Below are 17,609 nucleotides of genomic sequence, written 5' to 3' on the forward strand. Positions count from 1 at the left end.
TTCCTTCGGCCGTCACAACCACACATGTGTTAGCTTGGTTAGTCTAGTGGTAAGCACAGAACACCTCCAGAAAAAAGGCAACAGGCTCTTGCCAGTTGCCAGTTGGCAGTGGCACAACATCACCTCCAGAAAAAAAGCAGTGAATTAATTACTGTCACATCCATGACCATGAACAATCTCCTTTCACAAAGATTACTGGATACTAGTAACTAACTCCATCAAATAATGTGAATTTGAATGTGGTCACTGTGTTTTACCTTCAGCGTGTACAACCCAACCTGTGTTCTTAGGTGCTGATGAATTATGCACAAACACACTACCTTGTAATATGGCTAGGCAGCACCTAAGGAAAATTAAAAATGAAACAAAAAGGAGATAACAGGGCCAAACAAGAGGCATGTCACCAGAACCAGCTCCTGCGGCTGTCAACAGCCTTGACTGTGGTGACTACCAAAGGCATATGGCCATACATGGCAGCAAATGTGTTGAGGCATCTGGATCTCTGCAAACCATGGCCCTTCAAACTGCTGATGCCGCCCGATCCAATCTCAAATATCCTTCCTGGGGTAATAACAAGGGCACGAATGTGAGCAAGAGGCTCCTGAGTCCTGATGAGACCAATGACAGGAAGGACAGCATATCAGCCATCTCATGTTCCTTTTTTTCGAGAATACGCAGGAGAGCTGCGTATCATTGCATTAAGAAGAAAATAGAATAGAGTTTCTTACAGCGGGCTGAAAGGGGCGCACGCACACCTCAACATCTCATGTTTCTGTGGCTAGCTACTTTGTGTTTCTATATTGATGCCAAACTAATCCTTTTCGGTTTCTTTCAACAGATTATTATTCAATTGCTATGCAAAGTTCTTCCCAGTTCAAGTAACACTAGGAGTAACGGCCAAGCAGAAAAACGCCAGTGAAGTCTCAGACAAGCTACAGCAACTTGCTGCTAGAAGGCTAGATGGTTCAGGAAATTATGAAACTGAAAGTGGCTTGATCTATTGTTAAGTTACAATACAGCCAGGTAATGACTCATGTGATCAAACAATATAAAAATTGCATACTCTCCTAGATGTAAGTATTAGAGCATGGAAGGTTATGTTCCCTATCACCCTATGCATCTAAACAAGGGATAAGGTCCCCAGACCCTATAGTAGCTGATAAACTGCACGGGCAAACAAAAAAAAGGCCAACACAGACTATATAAAGATATTTTGACTATTGGTGCTATCAGATGTCATCTTGCTGCCATTGAGTGAAACCCGTACCCAAAAGATGAAATTTCTCGATGCAGCAAGTGAACTAATTGAACTAAATTAGTGTGTATGAGTTTCTCGAAAGATGATGCGCAAGAACTTTACTTATTCAGAAGGGTGCTCACTCACCTTGTACCCATATTGGTGGAGCTCCAGTAGCATTTGCAACAAGAAAAGACATTGCAATATCCTCACAATTCCTGCCAAGTGTTAGCGTACTGAAAAGATTAGATCCATGGAGTAGTACATAATCCAATCATACAGCACCATAACATAACTGAAGATAATTTTCTATTGACACTGGTGAAGCAGTAAGGTAAGAATTGCACCTATTTTCATTCACATAATTGCGAATTGACGGTAGCATTTGGTTAGTATACAGATCCAAGTACTGCCTGTGGAAGAAACTCGCTTTCGAAAGAACCATGCTGTATGTGCCTGTCCACCAAACTGACCACCAGCTTCCATATCGGTATTCCTTTGTACTGCCTCTCTACACAAGCAACAACCCGAAATAAGAAAATCAACATATTCTTCCATATGTGCATGTAAAATTCAACTTTGTTTAATGTTGGGTGAAAGGAAAAATTCAAATTTGAATGCAGACCTCCAAGTAGATACTCCTACTTCCAATCAAACAAATCCAGTACTGATTGTTACGAATTGCACCAACTGATTCGTACCGGGTCGGCAAGCCAGTGCATCCGCGGCACGAAGCCGACCATTGCAGAGGGCGCGCTTTGCCACACGTCAAAGGCGAAGCGCAGCGTGGAGCACGGGATGATGAGGTCGTCGTCGACGGAGAAGACGGCGTCCGTGGCGAGCCCCCGGATGGGCCTGAACCTGTTGTTGAGGCTGTCGGCCTCGTTGATTTCGAACCGCACGGTGCCGCGCCGGGTGCCGTTGATGAGGACGCCCCGGCGCAGGGGCTCCGGCGGCGGCCGCGGCTCGCTCCACACGACGTGGACGGCCTCGACGCCCGCGCAGGCGGCGTAGTGCGCGACGGACCTCCGCAGGAGCGCGTGGCGCCGCCACGTGTTGATCACCACCGAGAAGCCGCTGCAGGCAGCCACGTTGGAGGGCGCGAGTGGGTGAGTGACTAGCATGGGGAGCAGCAGGGGGATGGCCGGTCGGGAATGGACGCTTACCGCGGCGAGCCGCCGGGGCCGGCGGCGGGGTCGGGGCCTTGGCGGTGCAGCGTGAGCGCGACCGCGAGAGTGGTGGCCGCCGCGGCGAGGGCGAGGAGGCAGAGGGCGAGGCATGCCGGGGCGAATCTGCCGGCGGCGGACGCGTGGCGGGGCGTGAGCGGGTGGCGGCGGCCGGGCCCCGGGCCGAAGCCGAGGCCGAGGCCGCCGCCGTGGCCGTGCCTCCTGTCCGCCGCCGCCTGAAGCTGGAGCAGCAACTTGGTCATCCGGGGCATGGGCTAGCACACCTCGCGCGCAGCAACAGAGGTGCACTGATTCGAGGTGGCGGCGCGCGGCGAGGAGAGCAAGCGGCGTGGCGTCCCCCGATTGGGTGCGGTGCCGGGGTGGCGCGGCTACGGCCAACGGGTTTCGGGTCTGAGTGGGAGTACGCGGGCACGAGCAGCTAGCACGGCGCGGGGTGCTGGGCAGGGTCGCAGGGATCGTGAGATCTCTCGCGGTGGCCCTCTCTGCTTCTGGAAGTGAAAGTGGAGGTTGGCAGCGAGAAGGCACCTGCCTGGGCTATCGGCTAGCCAGCCAAGCAAGCGGCTGCCTTTATCTTGGTGCGGTGCGCCAACGCGGACACGCCGTGGTGCTCCGGCCCGGTGGCGACTGGGAAGCCCGGGGCTGGAGCGGCGACTGGTGACTGCTGGAAGCCTGGAAGGACGGGCAGTGAGCTGCAGATGTTTCGTTGGAACGGTGACGGGTACTGAACAATCTCCGATGGATACGGTAAAGATTGATGCGTCTTGGACGGGACCTTCGAATTGACGATCATCACAAAGTCGCCCTCTCTTCTGAGCTTCACACCTTTGGTGCCAATCGGATTCATATAGGGAGTCTTTTGATTGGGCACTTGAGTTGGCACGCATCTGAATCAGACTGATCGCTGTACAAAGCCAGACAAGCTTTCGGGACACCGTCTGGATGCCAGAACTCTTTCCATCTCATTCATCGTCGATGCACGAAGGGCAATTTTCCTGCAGCTGCCCGTCTCCTCACTCAACGGCGACCCGCCGGTGAACTGCCATCCCTTGCGGGTAGTAGCAGTCTTTCGTTTCTCCAGAACGCTGTGCTACCAACAAGACCTAGGGCTTGTCGATTCGGATGGCTACCATCAACAGGGACAGCGGATGGCGCTGCCTGCCACCTTCAAGGTTTTCCTTGAGACCCACCTCCAACTTACTACTTTAAACAGCTTGTCAACCCTATGCAGAAACAGAATACGGTTCCATCCAGCAGAGTAGCAGCAGCAGAGGTAAACAAGGACACAAGTATGATCTCAAGATAATTGATATTCTGATCAGGTACATATTGCACAGAGCCACAGGTTAAAATTACTTGTAAGCATTTGGATTCTAAATTTTCTCAGATCAGGTTCGGAGTAGCCAAAATCCAGGATCCAGCGCAAGTTTCACCTCATCATTTTCTACACTAGCAGTGTTGGGCAACATCATAGCCAGACAGTGTCTCAATTCCTACACCATGTAACACGGTGGTTGCATGAAAACAGATGGTCTGATGGTATCTCAATTCCTGCATCCACATCACAATTCAAGAGTTCGCAGATGGTCTGATGGTATCTACACTAGCACCGTGGCTGGAAGCCTTCTTCATCTCCAAGGCGGTTTTGTAAGGCGGGGCAATGGGAGGCTGGACCGGATCCAAGCTCCTGTAGGAGCCGCCTTCTATGCTCGGGAGCGGGTATGATCGGTCCGAGTCGTAACCGCTGAGATCCCCGCAGGCCAGAAATGGAATGTAGACCTTGTTAGGTCCCTCGAGCCATCCGCTTCTGCAATCTGCACATGAGAGTATGCCTCTGTACCATGACCTGAGCCAGTTGGGAGAGCAGAGTGTTGTATAATAATTTGTAGCCCTTACCTAAATCGCCAGCTCCTGAAGGAGTCCCCACTTTTTCTAGCAGGTGGTAAAGATCTTCCTCCTTAAACCCTTCAGGAGGTGAATAATTCTCACAAACTGCAAACGCCTCTGTTTGACAAATGACAAGGACAAGTAGATGTATAAGACCACACAAACATTTTCCATCAACAAGAAACAGAGGCATATGCATCCTTACTACATTGGGAATAGGATGTCTAATGGTAATCTCCCAAATGCCCCACAACCAACAACAATTTCAGAATTTAGAACCATAAACTATATGAACCATTGAAGCTAGATAAGCATACAAGGAGCACATGTGTATAAAGACTTACCAATGCTTGAGTTCCGGCTACTTTTAGGCTTCGCAAATGTAACTTGTGAGAAGAACAATTTTAGCTGCATAAAGCACAAGATAGTGACAAGTACACAACAGAAGTGTCAATAGAAAACAGAGAGAGTTTTACAGTACATTAGTGAATTATATAGCTAAACAGAAGTGCAAATCACCTGGCAGTACAAGAGACTTGTATCTTTACCCCGAAAGATCTTCGCAACAAATTTTCCACCAACTTTGAGTACATGAGTCACAATTGTAAGCGCCTAAATGAAAGGTGGTACAAGAATAAACTAGAGAAACTCGAACTGAAGACATAGCATGACACAACTGAAATAAGCTTGTGCAACATAAAGAGCAGTGTGTTCTCCACAGGTTGAGCAAGAAAGCTGATTGATGAACATGCTACATAATCTAATAAACCTGAAGTCAATATTTATCTGATATCCATCCTATGAATATTGCAATTTGTTGATAAAAGAACGTGCTCATTTGAACTGGATGTAGACAGAGAAACAAATAAGAACTAACCGCAAGTATAAGCTGGGACTGAACAAATTCGTCCATATCATGAAGGCCAGTAACTGTAATCATCCAAAGAACCACAAGCATGTAATATTAAATGTAAATCAAACGGATTATAGTTAAGGATCAGCTCTATCGAGTTCTTATCATACCATCAGGAGCACCATCGCAAACAACCAAATCTGCTTTGCATCCATCAAAATGTCTAATAACCTAGCAAAACACTCACATGAGCTAAGCTCGCAGCAAAGAGAAATTTATGCTCCCGGTCCAACTCACCACTTCGGCCGTCCGGGCATTAGTGATGTCTCCCTGCACTTGTATAACACCTTCTATTGGGGCCATCGGTTGCAAGTCGATTGCAACAATGAGAGGAAGGTCCCCTTCCCTAGTAGCACAACACATCAGAAACAAGGAGAGCAAAAAGCCATCAGATACCCACAACCAAACCAATTACACACGAACAGAGAGTGGCACATTTGGCACATATACTTACTTGCAATCAGGGGACTGTTTTGCTGGTACATACAGGTTGCGGCTCAAAACCTACAAGTGCCAATAGCAAATCAAGCAACCAGACAAACGAACTTCGGTACGGATGGGCTACTGGGCACGGGCACAAGGATACCTGGCTCCAGCTTCCAGGAGCAGCACACAGATCAACCACACGCTTCACTCCTAATAAGCCCCCCAAAAAAGGTGTTTTTCATCAGCTCCCTACTGTTCGTTCATGGTGCGAGATAAGGCTACTACAGCAACACGGTGAGCAAGCAGGTAGTTCAAGCTGATACCTTGGAAGATGTTGAACTCCTGGTCTATCTGGAGGAGCTTGAAGGCGCTGCGAGCTCTCCATCCTTCCTCCTTGGCCTTCCGGTAGTAGATGTCCTGAGCAGCCGGCGCGCAGCCCGGTGAGAAGCCTCGAGGCAAAGCGGAGGAGGAAGTGCAGGGGGGCGGAGAGGCGGAGGAATCGTACCCTCTTGTCCTTGGAGGCCTTGCCCATGGCGAGTTGGCGACGACGAGGCGGGCCGGGAGCAGGAAGGCGCGGCGCGGAGCGGTCTTGTTCGGAGATGGCGGCGGCGACGGAGGAAGGGGCGGCGGGCAACGGGCGAGCGGAGCGAGTCGAGGCGGACGGGGGTTCTATGTTCTGGGCCGTGGGCCTATGTGGTGAATTAAACTGCATAGTACGTCTTGGGCCCGCAGGGGAGAGAGAGAGCTCTCCCCGAGTGGGCCTGGTTCCAAGGGTGGCGAGGTTTGGGCTCCACTACACCAACGGGCTTCAAAATGAGGCCTTAGTAGGCCTGGTCCGTCACATGGTCCAAGCTTCCTGAGGAGCGACGACGCGACGCGCGCTCCCGGCCTGCACTGCACGCAAGCCGCCGATCCGGCAATCCCTCGTCGCTCCCCTCTTCAGAGTTCAGACGATGCATGCAGGGTAGCTCAACGGGTTCAAGAAATCTGCAGAGACCGTGCAGAACTCGAACAAGGTTTTCATAGATGACCCAGAGGAGCGAAGGTATCAATTCTCAGACTGTAATAGCTAGATCTTTAAGCTATGCTTCTGCCACATCTTTGTAGCTAGCTACAAGGGGCCATGATATCTTCCATATGCATCCACCTTTTTTTTTTACAGAGAGTGGCCACCGGGTGCACGAGCTGCCATTAGAGATATATATGACGTATACTAACATATACAATATTAAATAAATGCGCTATCAAGAAACATTTTATGTGGGTTCAACGAAACTAATTCAAAAAATATTTTTTTAAAAAAAAAGCTGTCCAAAACCAAGAATTAAATTTTTTTGACTGGTTCAGAATAAAATTAAAACGCTTTCCATTCTAGTGCTGTACTCCCGAGGGAGCCGCGTGGACCGATCCACCTGGGGGGTGGGACCCAATCCGAATTCCCAAGAAGCCCCGTTCGAGACCGATCGCATATCAGGTGAACGAAAGCGGCGGCCCTGATCACGCCTCGCACGCGCGCCGCCTCGTCCGACGCCGCCGCGCATCCAGCGACGGCGCTCCCGCCGCCACTGCGTTGCGTTCACGCGCGCCGCCTCCGATCCCGTTCCGCTCGCCCCTCTCCCTCCCTCCCTCTCGCCTTCCTTTCCTTGCGGCGACGACTGGGCGAGCGCCGCCGCCCTTCGCCAGGTATGCCCGACCCTTGTCTTCCCTTCCTGCCGCGCGAAACCGGGGCACCCCAAACCCTAATATAGACTTCTAGCTTCTGCGAATATTATTGGGTGTATGTGCATGTGTACACCCATGCCCCGTACTAGGTCATACTACATGCAAGCCCACGGCCAGGTTGTGGTTAGGGGTGCCGTTGATCAGTTTGGTGTGCTTTGTTTTGGACTTCTGATCACAAAATTATCGATTTTATATGTTGTGGTCCTTTGTATTACTGTTAAACCCTACAATCTGATCGTGCTTTATTCTTATTTTGGTTGATGCATTCAGCATTCAGCCGCGCTTAATTGACTGTCTGGTGATGATGGCGATACATTATTGACTCCACTCTGGTGGCAGCAAGATGAACGTGCCTGGGCAGATGTCGGGGCAGCCAGTTCAGATGAACTTAGGCGGCGGCGGCGAGGGGCTGCAGCAGCACCAGCCTCTTCAAGTTGCTTCGCGCCATCTTGACATGGATCCTCAGTTCTTAAAATTGCGCAGCGTCATGCACCGGAATATGTAAGTCTTTACCTCCTTGTCAAATCCCAACTGGCTCTGTGTAGTAATTTATGCTTAAATTAGTTGTCGAAGGGCATATCGTGGTAATGGAAGGACTACTACTAACCGGAAGGTGTTATGTTTAACCGAAGAGTAAGCTACGATGCTAATTAATGCCAAATTATCATTGCCAGAGTTGATTGGCTTATAAAGGTGAATAAGTTTGCTGAGAGCCAGCAGAGCCTTGGGAAAATTGCAGATAGGCTAGAGAAATTATTGTACCAAATGCATCCAACAAAGGTAAAACGTCCATATTCCATATTTCATTTTCATTATTAGCAGCTCTAAGTATATTGTGTCCATTTATTTTGCTGCTGTACGCTTATTTCTTTTTTTTAAAATAAAATATTCTACGAGCAGGCTGACTACCATGCAATGCTGAAAGAACCAATCGAGCCACATTTGCAATTTGCTGCTAAGGTCTTTTCCACCCGTGGTCAACAGCGTCAACAAATGTCGCATCAGACACGAACTTCCTCCTGCAATGGAACAATGGTTCCAACACCTGGTATCTCTCGAAGTACAAATGGCTAACGTTTATGAATGCGTTCTCCCTCCTTTTGTTGGTTCCTTCATATGCAGCTACTTACTATATTCTCCTTGTAGGTTCAGTGTCCAACGGCTTCCAGGATCCATCCATCAATGTACTACAAAATTCCATGGCTATTAGTGACTCATCAGCGATGTGTCCAGTGGGTATGCAACGACAGGTAGCTCATATGATTCCAGCTCCACGATTTAGCCGTCATCAGCTTTTACCTCCCAATTCTGTTTACCCAAATGGAGCTGGATACCTCAATGGAGAGTCGAATGTCATACAACAAGTGCACGAGCAGAAACCGATGCCATTTTCTATCAACCAAAGTAGCTATCCAATGCGGCATCTAGGTACCCATGTCGGTTCTGGAGTACATTCAAGAATATTGGAGGATTCCTCCCCATATGGCTTGTCAGATCCACAAATCAATGGTGATATGGGTTTGCTTGGCCCGAATATGCAGCTACCATACAGAACTGTAGCAGCAAAAGAATTTATGGATTTACCTCCTTATGGCAATTCGCCGGAGAAACCGTTGCAGCAAGAATTCATTTGTCATCTTCCACAGGGAACACCAAGTATGTGTGCTATGTTTTTTACATGTGCAATATCTCCCTTATGCTATAGTAATGTTTAATCATTTGGGCCATTATAATATGGATAGGTTAGTAATTACAGGACTAATTGTTTGCAGCAAGTCCTGCAGAATGCAGATTCTTTAAATTCTATTCTCGATCTATATTATATCCATGGCTGGAGAATATTCTTTGCAGTGTTTTCCATATTTACGGAGCAAAATGAAAAAATGTTTCTGACTTTTCCAAATATATCTTTTAGCTTATATTTGATCTGTACTAGACTCATCTTGTTGTTAAATTTTATCTGAAGTCTTGGAGATACTGCTACATGTTTTGATACAATTTATATGAGTTCCACATGGGTTACCTTGTTACATTTTACGATCAGTTGGCAAACTAGTGCCCAACTGCAGGCATTTATTTAGCATTACAAAACAATTAAATTTGCTATTTTCTTCCCAGCATCAGCATGTGTTTCTGGGAATTTTTATGGCACCGTTTCTTCAAGTTCAACACCTACATTGCTTACAAGTCAGACAACCAAGCAACCACTTCAACCAAAACCTGTTATAAAAGCTGAGGTATTGGATCAAACAGAAAAGGTGAACTTTAGGAAATCACAGTTCCCTTACCAACATCAGCAGCAAAATTATTTTGAGCCTAATCATCCTTGTTCCCAGTTTGTGAAGGAATCAGAGTTTGGTTCTTGTCGTGATGAGCAACTATCTAAACAAGGAATTTTACCATATAATGAATTAATGCATTCAGACAAAAGCAACCAGGCATATCGGCAATATGTTTCTCATAATAACATTCAGGTCACCACGGATTCTCAGCAGTTATTATCTTCACATTTGAAAAATACTGAACTGATGAACAGTATGTTTCAGAGAACAATGTCACAAGATGCAGCAGAACAACATGTTTCACCTGATTGGCTCAATACTGGTTGTGCTATGACTCCAATTGATCACAAACTACCCAAGCATCCAACGAAAGGATCTGGACAGGCAACAAATAAATGCTATCTACAATCACGGTGGCTGATCATGTTCATTCATGCAAAATTTTGTCCAGGTCCTCTTAAAGGTAGTTGTAAATCACAAGATTGCGCTCATGCACAGGAGATATTGAAGCATTCTAATGACTGTCAAGTAAGAGATTGCTTGTATGGTCAATGTAAACAATCAAAGGAGGCTATTTATCACTACAATAATTGTGTCAATAAGCATTGTCTTATATGTAGGGAAGCAATTGAAAGTCTGAGCCGCTATTGTGATCAAACAAGCAAGCAGGATACAACTGAAAGGAGTATCAATATGGTGGCAGATGAAACCATTGATGATCAACCACCTATATCAAAGAGGTTAAGGTTGCAACCCGTGCCTTCTAATGTGTTTGATAGTGCTGATGCCTATGTTCCTCAAGCATGCCCAGGTTTTGTGTCGTGGCAAGCTCATCCTAAGCATCTTGGGCAGGATAGAAGGATATTCCCAAAACAAGAGCAAAACATTGAGATTGATATACAACCACCGCAAAAGGTAGAGATAATTGTATCTGGTACTATTGGTAAATCAAGTGCAATTCAAAGTTATGTGATTCCTGGTGTTTCAAATGAGCTATATTCTCATTTCGAGAAAGAAAATTGGCTGCCCAACAAAGATACAAATGAAAGTGTTCTAGATATTAAGAATAGTGCAAATGACTCTACAGATACCATGATGTCCAACATAGAGAAAACAAAGAGAAAAGGTATTTCCCTCATGGAGTTGTTCACTCCAGAGCAAATATATGAACATGTCCATAGTCTAAGACAGTGGGTTGGTCAGGTATGCTTCTTGACTATAAAAGCCGTATCACATACTCTATTATTTTTACTTAGTTAATGCTCAGATTCATGCTCCCTTGAATTCTTATTTTAAATTTGCAAATTCGGAAATAATAAATATTCAAGAGTTCTCTATTGCTTTCATGACCATGTCATGTGTACCAGATTATTATTATAAAAAAATAGTTGCAGAAAATTTCCTATCCTGAGCCATAGATAGTTTTTTTAATCAGATGGTTGAATTGTCAAATTCAAAATACAATTTGAATATGGAAACAATTTGCAGTAGATGTACTGGGATTTTCTGCAGACAAACAAAATTTGAAGCATTTTAACTATTGAGCACCATGCATCAGGTCTTTGGGGAAGGATGCTGAACATGCAATAGCATTAGCAAAATTTCAAAATGAAAACCTCTAGATGTTGATAAGAAATGGCCATGTGCTAGAAAAATTAAATATGAATCTAGAAAGCTTAGGTTGGTCTTAATGTTCTTGCCCTGAGTATTTTTTTTAATTAACATTTTTTATTACCTCAGTACCCAGCTGGTCACTGCCAAAAGTTTTTTACCCTGATCCATGGCCAGTTATCATCGGAATTTGTAAAATCTATATATTTACTGATTTATTAAGAAATCTTCTGGTTGAATTCATGTTTACTGTTCTCATTGGATACATAATTTAAGCATATGCAGGAGTATATCTTTATGGCACTATGAAGTATGAACTATTTGCAATAATTTCTTCATTTGACAGAGTAAGGCTAAAGCTGAAAAGAATCAAGTGATAGGACACTCCGAGAACTTGAACTCATGCCAGCTATGCAAAGTAGAAAAGCTTTTCTTTGAACCTCCACCTAAATATTGTTCTTCTTGTGGTGCTCGGATAAAACGGAATGCACCATATTATAGTGGTTCTATCACTGAAAGTGGTTCCTACTATTTCTGCGTACCATGTTACAGTGAGTCTCGCAGTGACTCGATTTTAGTGAACAGTATTCAACTGCTCAAGTCAAAACTTGCGAAAAAAAGAAATGATGATGAGCTTGAAGAAGCAGTAAGCATTTCACTTTCCCTCTTTCCTGGCTGTATCCTCATAGTTATGCATTCCTTTCCTTGCATAGTAATTTAACCTAATCAATTGGTTCCACAGTGGGTTGCATGTGACAAATGTAAACGCTGGCAGCACCAGATTTGTGCTCTTTTCAATGCCAAAAGGAACGATGAAGAAAAAGATGCAGAATATATTTGCCATAGTTGTTATATTCAAGAGATAGAACATGGCATGCGCACGCCTTTACCACAGAATACTGTTCCTGGGGCAAAAGATCTGCCGAGGACAGTGCTTAGCGATCATATTGAAGCGCGCCTTTCTCAACGCCTCAAAGAGGAGAGACAGAACAGGGCCAACAAATATGGGAAAAATTTCAATGAGGTTGGTAATAAAAGCTGATCCAGGAGATCACTAACATAACTCCTTCCTGTTTTGCCGTTTCAAAGTACTTTACGAATTCGTAATGCCTACAAAACTATCTTTTCAAGCTTTACAATATGGTTACATCTTGAAACCTCGTCCTGTTAAAGTGCTAAGGATTTGTGAGGCCATTTTTCTATGTGCAGCTGTACCTATACTTTCTGAGTTTTTTTTTTGTTCTGCTAGGTTCTTATTTGCTTCATATGAACTTTTTTGGCATTACTGGTTTTGCTATGTTCTTATTTACTGCAGGTGCAACTTTTGAGTGTAGGTTTCCTTGGTTACAGCCTTACAGGGGTAACATAGCCGGCATGAAAGTCTGTAGATGTATCTCATGAGTTCCTTTTGCACATCATTCAGAACCTCCTACTATGCACGATAGCATTTCCTGTTTTGGCTAATCATGTGTATTCCTTTTTTATGCGAGTAGACAGTTAAGTGTGCTGCTAAAAAAGCTTCAAAAATTTTGCATCGGTCATGTGTTTCTCGGTCTACAAATTCTAGAATTAGTTTGTTGTACTTATGTTTCCCTTACTTATTAGGTTCCTGGAGCAGAGGGGCTTGTCGTCAGAGTTGTTTCATCAGTGGACAAGAAACTGGAAGTTAAACCACATTTTCTGGAGATTTTTCGAGAAGAGAATTACCCAGCAGAGTTTCCTTACAGGTCCAAGGTAAAAGAGTTCTCTGGTTATGTGAAGTGAAAAATCACATATGACTACAGTGTATTCCTTGTCACATTTTTGGTGAAGAAAACTTTTGTTAACAAAAACTCCTTATCTGGTTTTTGCCATTTTTCGTGCAGGCCATTCTTTTATTTCAGAGAATAGAAGGCGTGGAAGTATGCATATTTGGCATGTATGTGCAAGAATTCGGAGCAGAATGTGCATTCCCAAACCAACGTCGAGTTTATTTGTCGTACCTTGATTCTGTCAAATACTTTAGACCTGAGATTGAAACTGTTTCTGGTGAAGCCTTACGAACGTTTGTCTACCATGAAATTCTGGTAATTCACTATGACAAGTATGGGTCAACCAAAGAGAGTAGGGGGAGGGGAGATGGTACTCAGATTACAACCCCATTTTTCACAGTCTAACCGTAGTTTTCCATGTGTATATGTTACAGATAGGTTATCTCCAGTATTGTAAGCAGCGGGGGTTCACTAGCTGTTACATATGGGCGTGCCCACCTTTCAAAGGTGAAGATTACATTATGTATTGCCATCCAGAGATTCAGAAGACACCAAAGTCCGACAAACTGCGAGAATGGTATGACCATTTGTTGCCATTATACCATTCTGCTTGGTAATAAGGTTCTGAAGTCTTGGCCTCTTGGGGTATGATTTATTATTCTGCATGCAGGTACTTATCTATGCTTCGGAAAGCTGCTAATGAGGGTATAGTCGTTGAGCTTACCAATCTATACGAGCACTTTTTTAACCCTAAGACAGACTGCAAGGCTAAAGTGACCGCAGCTCGCTTGCCATATTTTGATGGTGATTATTGGCCTGGAGCTGCAGAAGATATAATCAACCAAATTTTCCTACCAGAAGATGACAGAAATCTGCAGAAGAAGGGAAAGTTAAAGAAGACTATCACAAAAAGATCTTTGAAACTTGCTGGTCTTACTGATTTAAGTGGGAATGCTTCGAAGGATGCTATGCTCATGCAAAAGGTATATGTTTCTCTTAAACTTCTGCAAGATATGTTCTTTCCACCAAGTTTTATTTCAGTCCTCCCATAACCTAACCATCAACTTATACTGTGCAGCTCGGAGAAGCCATTTACCCAATGAAAGAAGATCTCATCATGGTCCATTTGCAATATTCTTGCCGTCACTGCTGTATCCCTATGGTGTCTGGAAGACGTTGGGTCTGCAATCAATGCAAAAGCTTTTATATCTGCGATAAGTAAGTTGATCTGTTTCATAACGTGGTATGACTATTTGATTACTTATATACGATAGATGTGCATGATTGTCGTCTGTACATGGCATAAGTTCAAATGTCAACATAAATTATTGCATAGCTTTATTCTTTTTTGATCTTGTTACAGCTAATGTTAACCTTTGAGACTCATGAGTCTTCTGCTACAGGTGTTATAATGTAGAAGAACAGCATGAAGGGAAGGAGAGGCACCCGAGTAATAGTATGGACTTCCACATACTACATCCTGTAAGTTATCTCGAAAGCTTTTAACTAATCAGACAAACGTAAAGAAAAAAATGCTAACAGTATTAACTATTTTACTTGATATCATCATTTAGGTTGAAACTGATGGGGTGCCTAATGATACCAAGGACAGAGATGGCATCTTAGGAAGTGAATTTTTCGACACCAGACAGGCATTCCTGAGTCTCTGTCAAGGAAACCATTATCAATATGATACCCTTCGCGGTGCAAAGCATTCCTCAATGATGGTGCTATACCATCTTCATAATCCAACTGAACCAGCTTTCGTTACCACATGTGATATCTGCAAGAACGATATCAGAACTGGTCAAGGATGGCGGTGCAAAGAATGCGATTATGATGAGTGTGCTGCTTGTTACAAACACAATGAAGGCGCCAATCATGTCCACAAGTTAACTAAGCATCCAGCAGGATCAGACATGGATGCTCACCAAAAGAAGAGTGTTGAAACGGTATTCTATTTCTTAAATTGTCATAATTCATCTGTTTTTAGTGACCGCATCAGTGATCGGTATAGACTTGTTCGCTTCCATACCGTCATTCACATTTCTAAGATCTATTTGATAGTCACCAATTCATCATGCTATTGAGCCACACATCATGGGAAAAGCATCAGCATATGTCATCATTTGTACATGACATAACTGAGCTTTTCTTGTTTCTTACATTGAGGTTCCTTTGTGTTGTCAATAAATTTAACCAATGGGAACTAACTTAGGTCCCGATTGGATCTTCCCAGGTTATGATAAACTGCCACAGCTGGGGCTGGCGGGTAGCCAGCCTATGCCTTTTTATTTTGTAGAAACCTTTAAGTTAACTATGTTACTTTTGCTATCCACGTCTTGATTAATCCCAGAACGAATTTTTCTTAACTACATTATGATTTTTTTTTTGTGATGCTGCAGACAGAGATATTGCTTCGACTTTTGGCGCACGCGGGATCTTGCCCAGGCCGTGGTGGTTGCCAGTATCCCAACTGCCGAAAACTGAAGTCACTCTTCCATCATGGAGCACGGTGCAAGACACGTTCATCAGGAGGCTGTCATCTGTGTAAGAAAGTGTGGAGCTTTATTCAACTCCATGCCAGAGCTTGCAAAGAATCGCAATGCAATATGCCAAGATGCAGGTATGGTCCGATCCTTTTTCTCATCTCTCTGTAACACAATCACAACGCACCGACACCAGCTAGCACACATGTGTGCATCATGCGCCGTTCGTTCTTGCGCGATCAAACTAAACTGTGATTAGGAACAGGGATCAGAATGAGCATTGGAGAAAGCTGCAACTGATGCAATGGCAGTCTGAGTCCCGGAGGCGTGCGGCCGTCAACCAAATGATGATGCAACGGCAGTCGGAGTCCAGTAGCCAGGCTGCAGGAAATGGTGTGAATGTGTAAGGCGGACTAAGAGGACCTGCATAGTAACAGCGTCAATGCATACTGGAGACGAAATGTCTTCCATTTTTAGCCTCCTTTCTCAGTTCACCTGCCTGGAAGCTGCACTGCAGCTGGTGCTTCATCCGTGACATGCTTTTGTTCATCATGTTTAGAGCCGGTCTTGTATCCTATGTCGCTCATGTATGATAGATAGGTTTCTAGGAAAGTGCCGATTGATGAGAAATTTTTTTTGTTGTTTTTTTTCGTGGTTTCCATGCAGAAAAGGGGCTATATATTGGAAAGACACAGATATGGCCAGTTCTTTTTATTCATTTATTTCCGTCCTGACATTTTGTGATCTGTGTAGGACGGACCTTCATTCAAATTTGAATTTATATAAAGAAAATAAACAAATCGCCTCATCTTTGCATATTCACCTGCCGTCACACAACCCATTTGCAAGGTGTCCTCTGTAGTTTTGATTGCCGGGTCTGCAAATATATCATGAATTGAAACTCGAGCATCAAGAGGGGGGCATCGGTAGATTGTATGATGATGATGATGATGTGGTTGTTTCATTCTTTTCAGTGCAGAAATGATGTGGTTGTTTCATTCTTTTCAGTGCAGAATTTTTATCTCACAGAAAGAAATGAAAATCGCATTTTAATGTTCTTCCTCGTGGTTTTCCTTCCCTTAAAAACAAGCTACAATCCGTATGTACAACACCGTCACAATCAAAAGGATTATGCTTAACATAATAGTAATAATGAAGCTCATACCACTTGATTCCAATAAAAGTCACATGTGAAGCAGGTTAGGTTTTTCATGATGGAATCTGCTCACTCGGATTTGAGTCTACTCAGCACAAAGTACTCCTATTTTCCTAATTAAATTTAGTTCGGAAATTCTTTTATTGATGACTTTGTCAGTCTCAATATCTATTGGTCCAGTTTCATTGGTGTGTACATATATTCATAATGTTGAGTATCTATGGATATAGATTATGTTTGTGCCGTGTTAATTTTTTTAAAGAAAAAATAGGTTGAGGATGGAGCGTTTCCAATATACTAACTCCGTCCCAAATTACAATTTATTTTAGCTTTTCTAGATACGTATATTTTGCTATGCAAAGTAAAAATTATGTATCTGCAAAATTTAAAATGAATTGTAATTTAGGATGGAGAGAGTAGAACGAGCTCGGTTGAGTTGGAAATTTTGGCACATTTCACATAAGGCCTAAGACTATGGGTGTTTGGTTACTTGAAACTTATAATAAGTCCCACCAATAAGCTCCAAATAAGTCGCGTTCCATCCAAACACCTAGGCTTAAATGAGGTTTATTATAAGCCTCTTCATAAGCCCATTAAGAAGTGCTTACGAGGCTTATTTCCTGTGGGCTCCACCAGAAAAATAGCATTTTTCAACCCCTGCCCCTCTCTAACTCTATCAATTCAGCCCCCTTTAAAGACATTAATGAAGATATTGACGAGAGGCGCAAAGATCTTTTGCTACTATAAAGATTTATTATAAACCCATACAATCAAATACCTATTTAAGTTTATTATAAGCCTCTCTATGTATAATACCCTCAACTAACTAATCAGGCCCTGTGTGTCCCATACGTGTGGCAGTCTCGCCTTGCTTACTGCCTGCCTGCTGATATGGGTCCAAGCAAAGCAAGCAACCACGTCGAATGATCACCCAACTGGCAGGCTGGTGGA

The 17,609-nt window shown here is 44.1% G+C and overlaps 3 protein-coding genes across 6 annotated transcripts; 1 reads left to right on the forward strand and 2 right to left on the reverse strand.

Annotated features, from left to right (window-relative positions):
• Positions 1-128: 128 nt before the first annotated feature.
• On the reverse strand, positions 129-2,917 carry LOC112888776 (glycosyltransferase family 64 protein C4). 2 transcript variants are annotated; one of them, XM_025955101.1, is made up of 5 exons: positions 2,404-2,917; positions 1,939-2,314; positions 1,585-1,748; positions 1,385-1,455; positions 129-608 (listed from the first exon to the last, which is right to left on the reverse strand). In XM_025955101.1, the coding sequence occupies exons 1-5, from the start codon at positions 2,673-2,675 to the stop codon at positions 520-522; spliced, it is 972 nt and encodes a 323-aa protein (XP_025810886.1). In that variant the 5' UTR covers positions 2,676-2,917; the 3' UTR covers positions 129-519. The 2 variants fall into 2 exon arrangements, with proteins under 2 accessions (XP_025810886.1, XP_025810885.1); XM_025955100.1 differs by having other exon boundaries at positions 129-561; positions 2,404-2,916.
• Positions 2,918-3,713: 796 nt separating this feature from the next.
• LOC112889447 (putative tRNA (cytidine(32)/guanosine(34)-2'-O)-methyltransferase) lies at positions 3,714-6,311 on the reverse strand. Of its 3 annotated transcripts, none has more exons than XM_025956092.1 (11): positions 6,153-6,306; positions 5,971-6,064; positions 5,808-5,857; positions 5,676-5,725; positions 5,459-5,567; positions 5,332-5,392; positions 5,186-5,238; positions 4,828-4,920; positions 4,653-4,716; positions 4,318-4,425; positions 3,714-4,235 (listed from the first exon to the last, which is right to left on the reverse strand). In XM_025956092.1, the coding sequence occupies exons 1-11, from the start codon at positions 6,177-6,179 to the stop codon at positions 3,991-3,993; spliced, it is 954 nt and encodes a 317-aa protein (XP_025811877.1). In that variant the 5' UTR covers positions 6,180-6,306; the 3' UTR covers positions 3,714-3,990. The 3 variants fall into 3 exon arrangements, 2 of the variants coding, with proteins under 2 accessions (XP_025811877.1, XP_025811878.1); XR_003228103.1 differs by having other exon boundaries at positions 4,120-4,235; positions 4,828-4,889; positions 6,153-6,310; XM_025956093.1 differs by lacking the exons at positions 3,714-4,235; positions 4,653-4,716 and having other exon boundaries at positions 4,354-4,425; positions 6,153-6,311.
• A 925-nt stretch (positions 6,312-7,236) lies between these two features.
• LOC112888551 (probable histone acetyltransferase HAC-like 1) lies at positions 7,237-16,224 on the forward strand. Its single transcript, XM_025954777.1, has 17 exons — positions 7,237-7,330; positions 7,640-7,870; positions 8,044-8,149; positions 8,270-8,417; positions 8,516-9,025; positions 9,488-10,854; positions 11,609-11,908; positions 12,005-12,286; positions 12,868-12,996; positions 13,128-13,328; positions 13,448-13,590; positions 13,684-13,996; positions 14,092-14,231; positions 14,417-14,495; positions 14,588-14,965; positions 15,419-15,639; positions 15,768-16,224. Exons 2-17 carry the CDS (start codon positions 7,713-7,715, stop codon positions 15,907-15,909), a joined length of 4,617 nt encoding a protein of 1,538 aa, XP_025810562.1. The 5' UTR covers positions 7,237-7,330; positions 7,640-7,712; the 3' UTR covers positions 15,910-16,224.
• The last annotated feature ends 1,385 nt before the right edge of the window (positions 16,225-17,609 follow it).

This window comes from Panicum hallii, chromosome 4 (genome assembly GCF_002211085.1).
Source record: "Panicum hallii strain FIL2 chromosome 4, PHallii_v3.1, whole genome shotgun sequence".
Classification (NCBI taxonomy): domain Eukaryota; kingdom Viridiplantae; phylum Streptophyta; class Magnoliopsida; order Poales; family Poaceae; genus Panicum; species Panicum hallii.

Bases quoted from the DNA above. Each gene is read 5' to 3' on its own strand.
- LOC112888776 (XM_025955100.1), bottom strand. From the start codon at position 2,675: ATGCCCCGGATGACCAAGTTGCTGCTCCAGCTTCAGGCGGCGGCGGAC. The intron at 1,456-1,584 runs GTGCAATTCTTA...AACACTTGGCAG, and splicing joins AATTATGTGAATGAAAATAG to GAATTGTGAGGATATTGCAA. The intron at 562-1,384 runs GTGAGTGAGCAC...TTATTACCCCAG, and splicing joins TCCACCAATATGGGTACAAG to GAAGGATATTTGAGATTGGA.
- LOC112889447 (XM_025956092.1), bottom strand. From the start codon at position 6,179: ATGGGCAAGGCCTCCAAGGACAAGAGG. The intron at 6,065-6,152 runs GTACGATTCCTC...CCGGCTGCTCAG, and splicing joins AGGCCTCCAAGGACAAGAGG to GACATCTACTACCGGAAGGC. The intron at 5,858-5,970 runs GTATCAGCTTGA...GGGGCTTATTAG, and splicing joins GGAGTTCAACATCTTCCAAG to GAGTGAAGCGTGTGGTTGAT.
- LOC112888551 (XM_025954777.1), top strand. From the start codon at position 7,713: ATGAACGTGCCTGGGCAGATGTCGGGGCAGCCAGTTCAGATGAACTTA. The intron at 13,591-13,683 runs GTATGACCATTT...TTCTGCATGCAG, and splicing joins TCCGACAAACTGCGAGAATG to GTACTTATCTATGCTTCGGA. The intron at 13,997-14,091 runs GTATATGTTTCT...TATACTGTGCAG, and splicing joins ATGCTATGCTCATGCAAAAG to CTCGGAGAAGCCATTTACCC.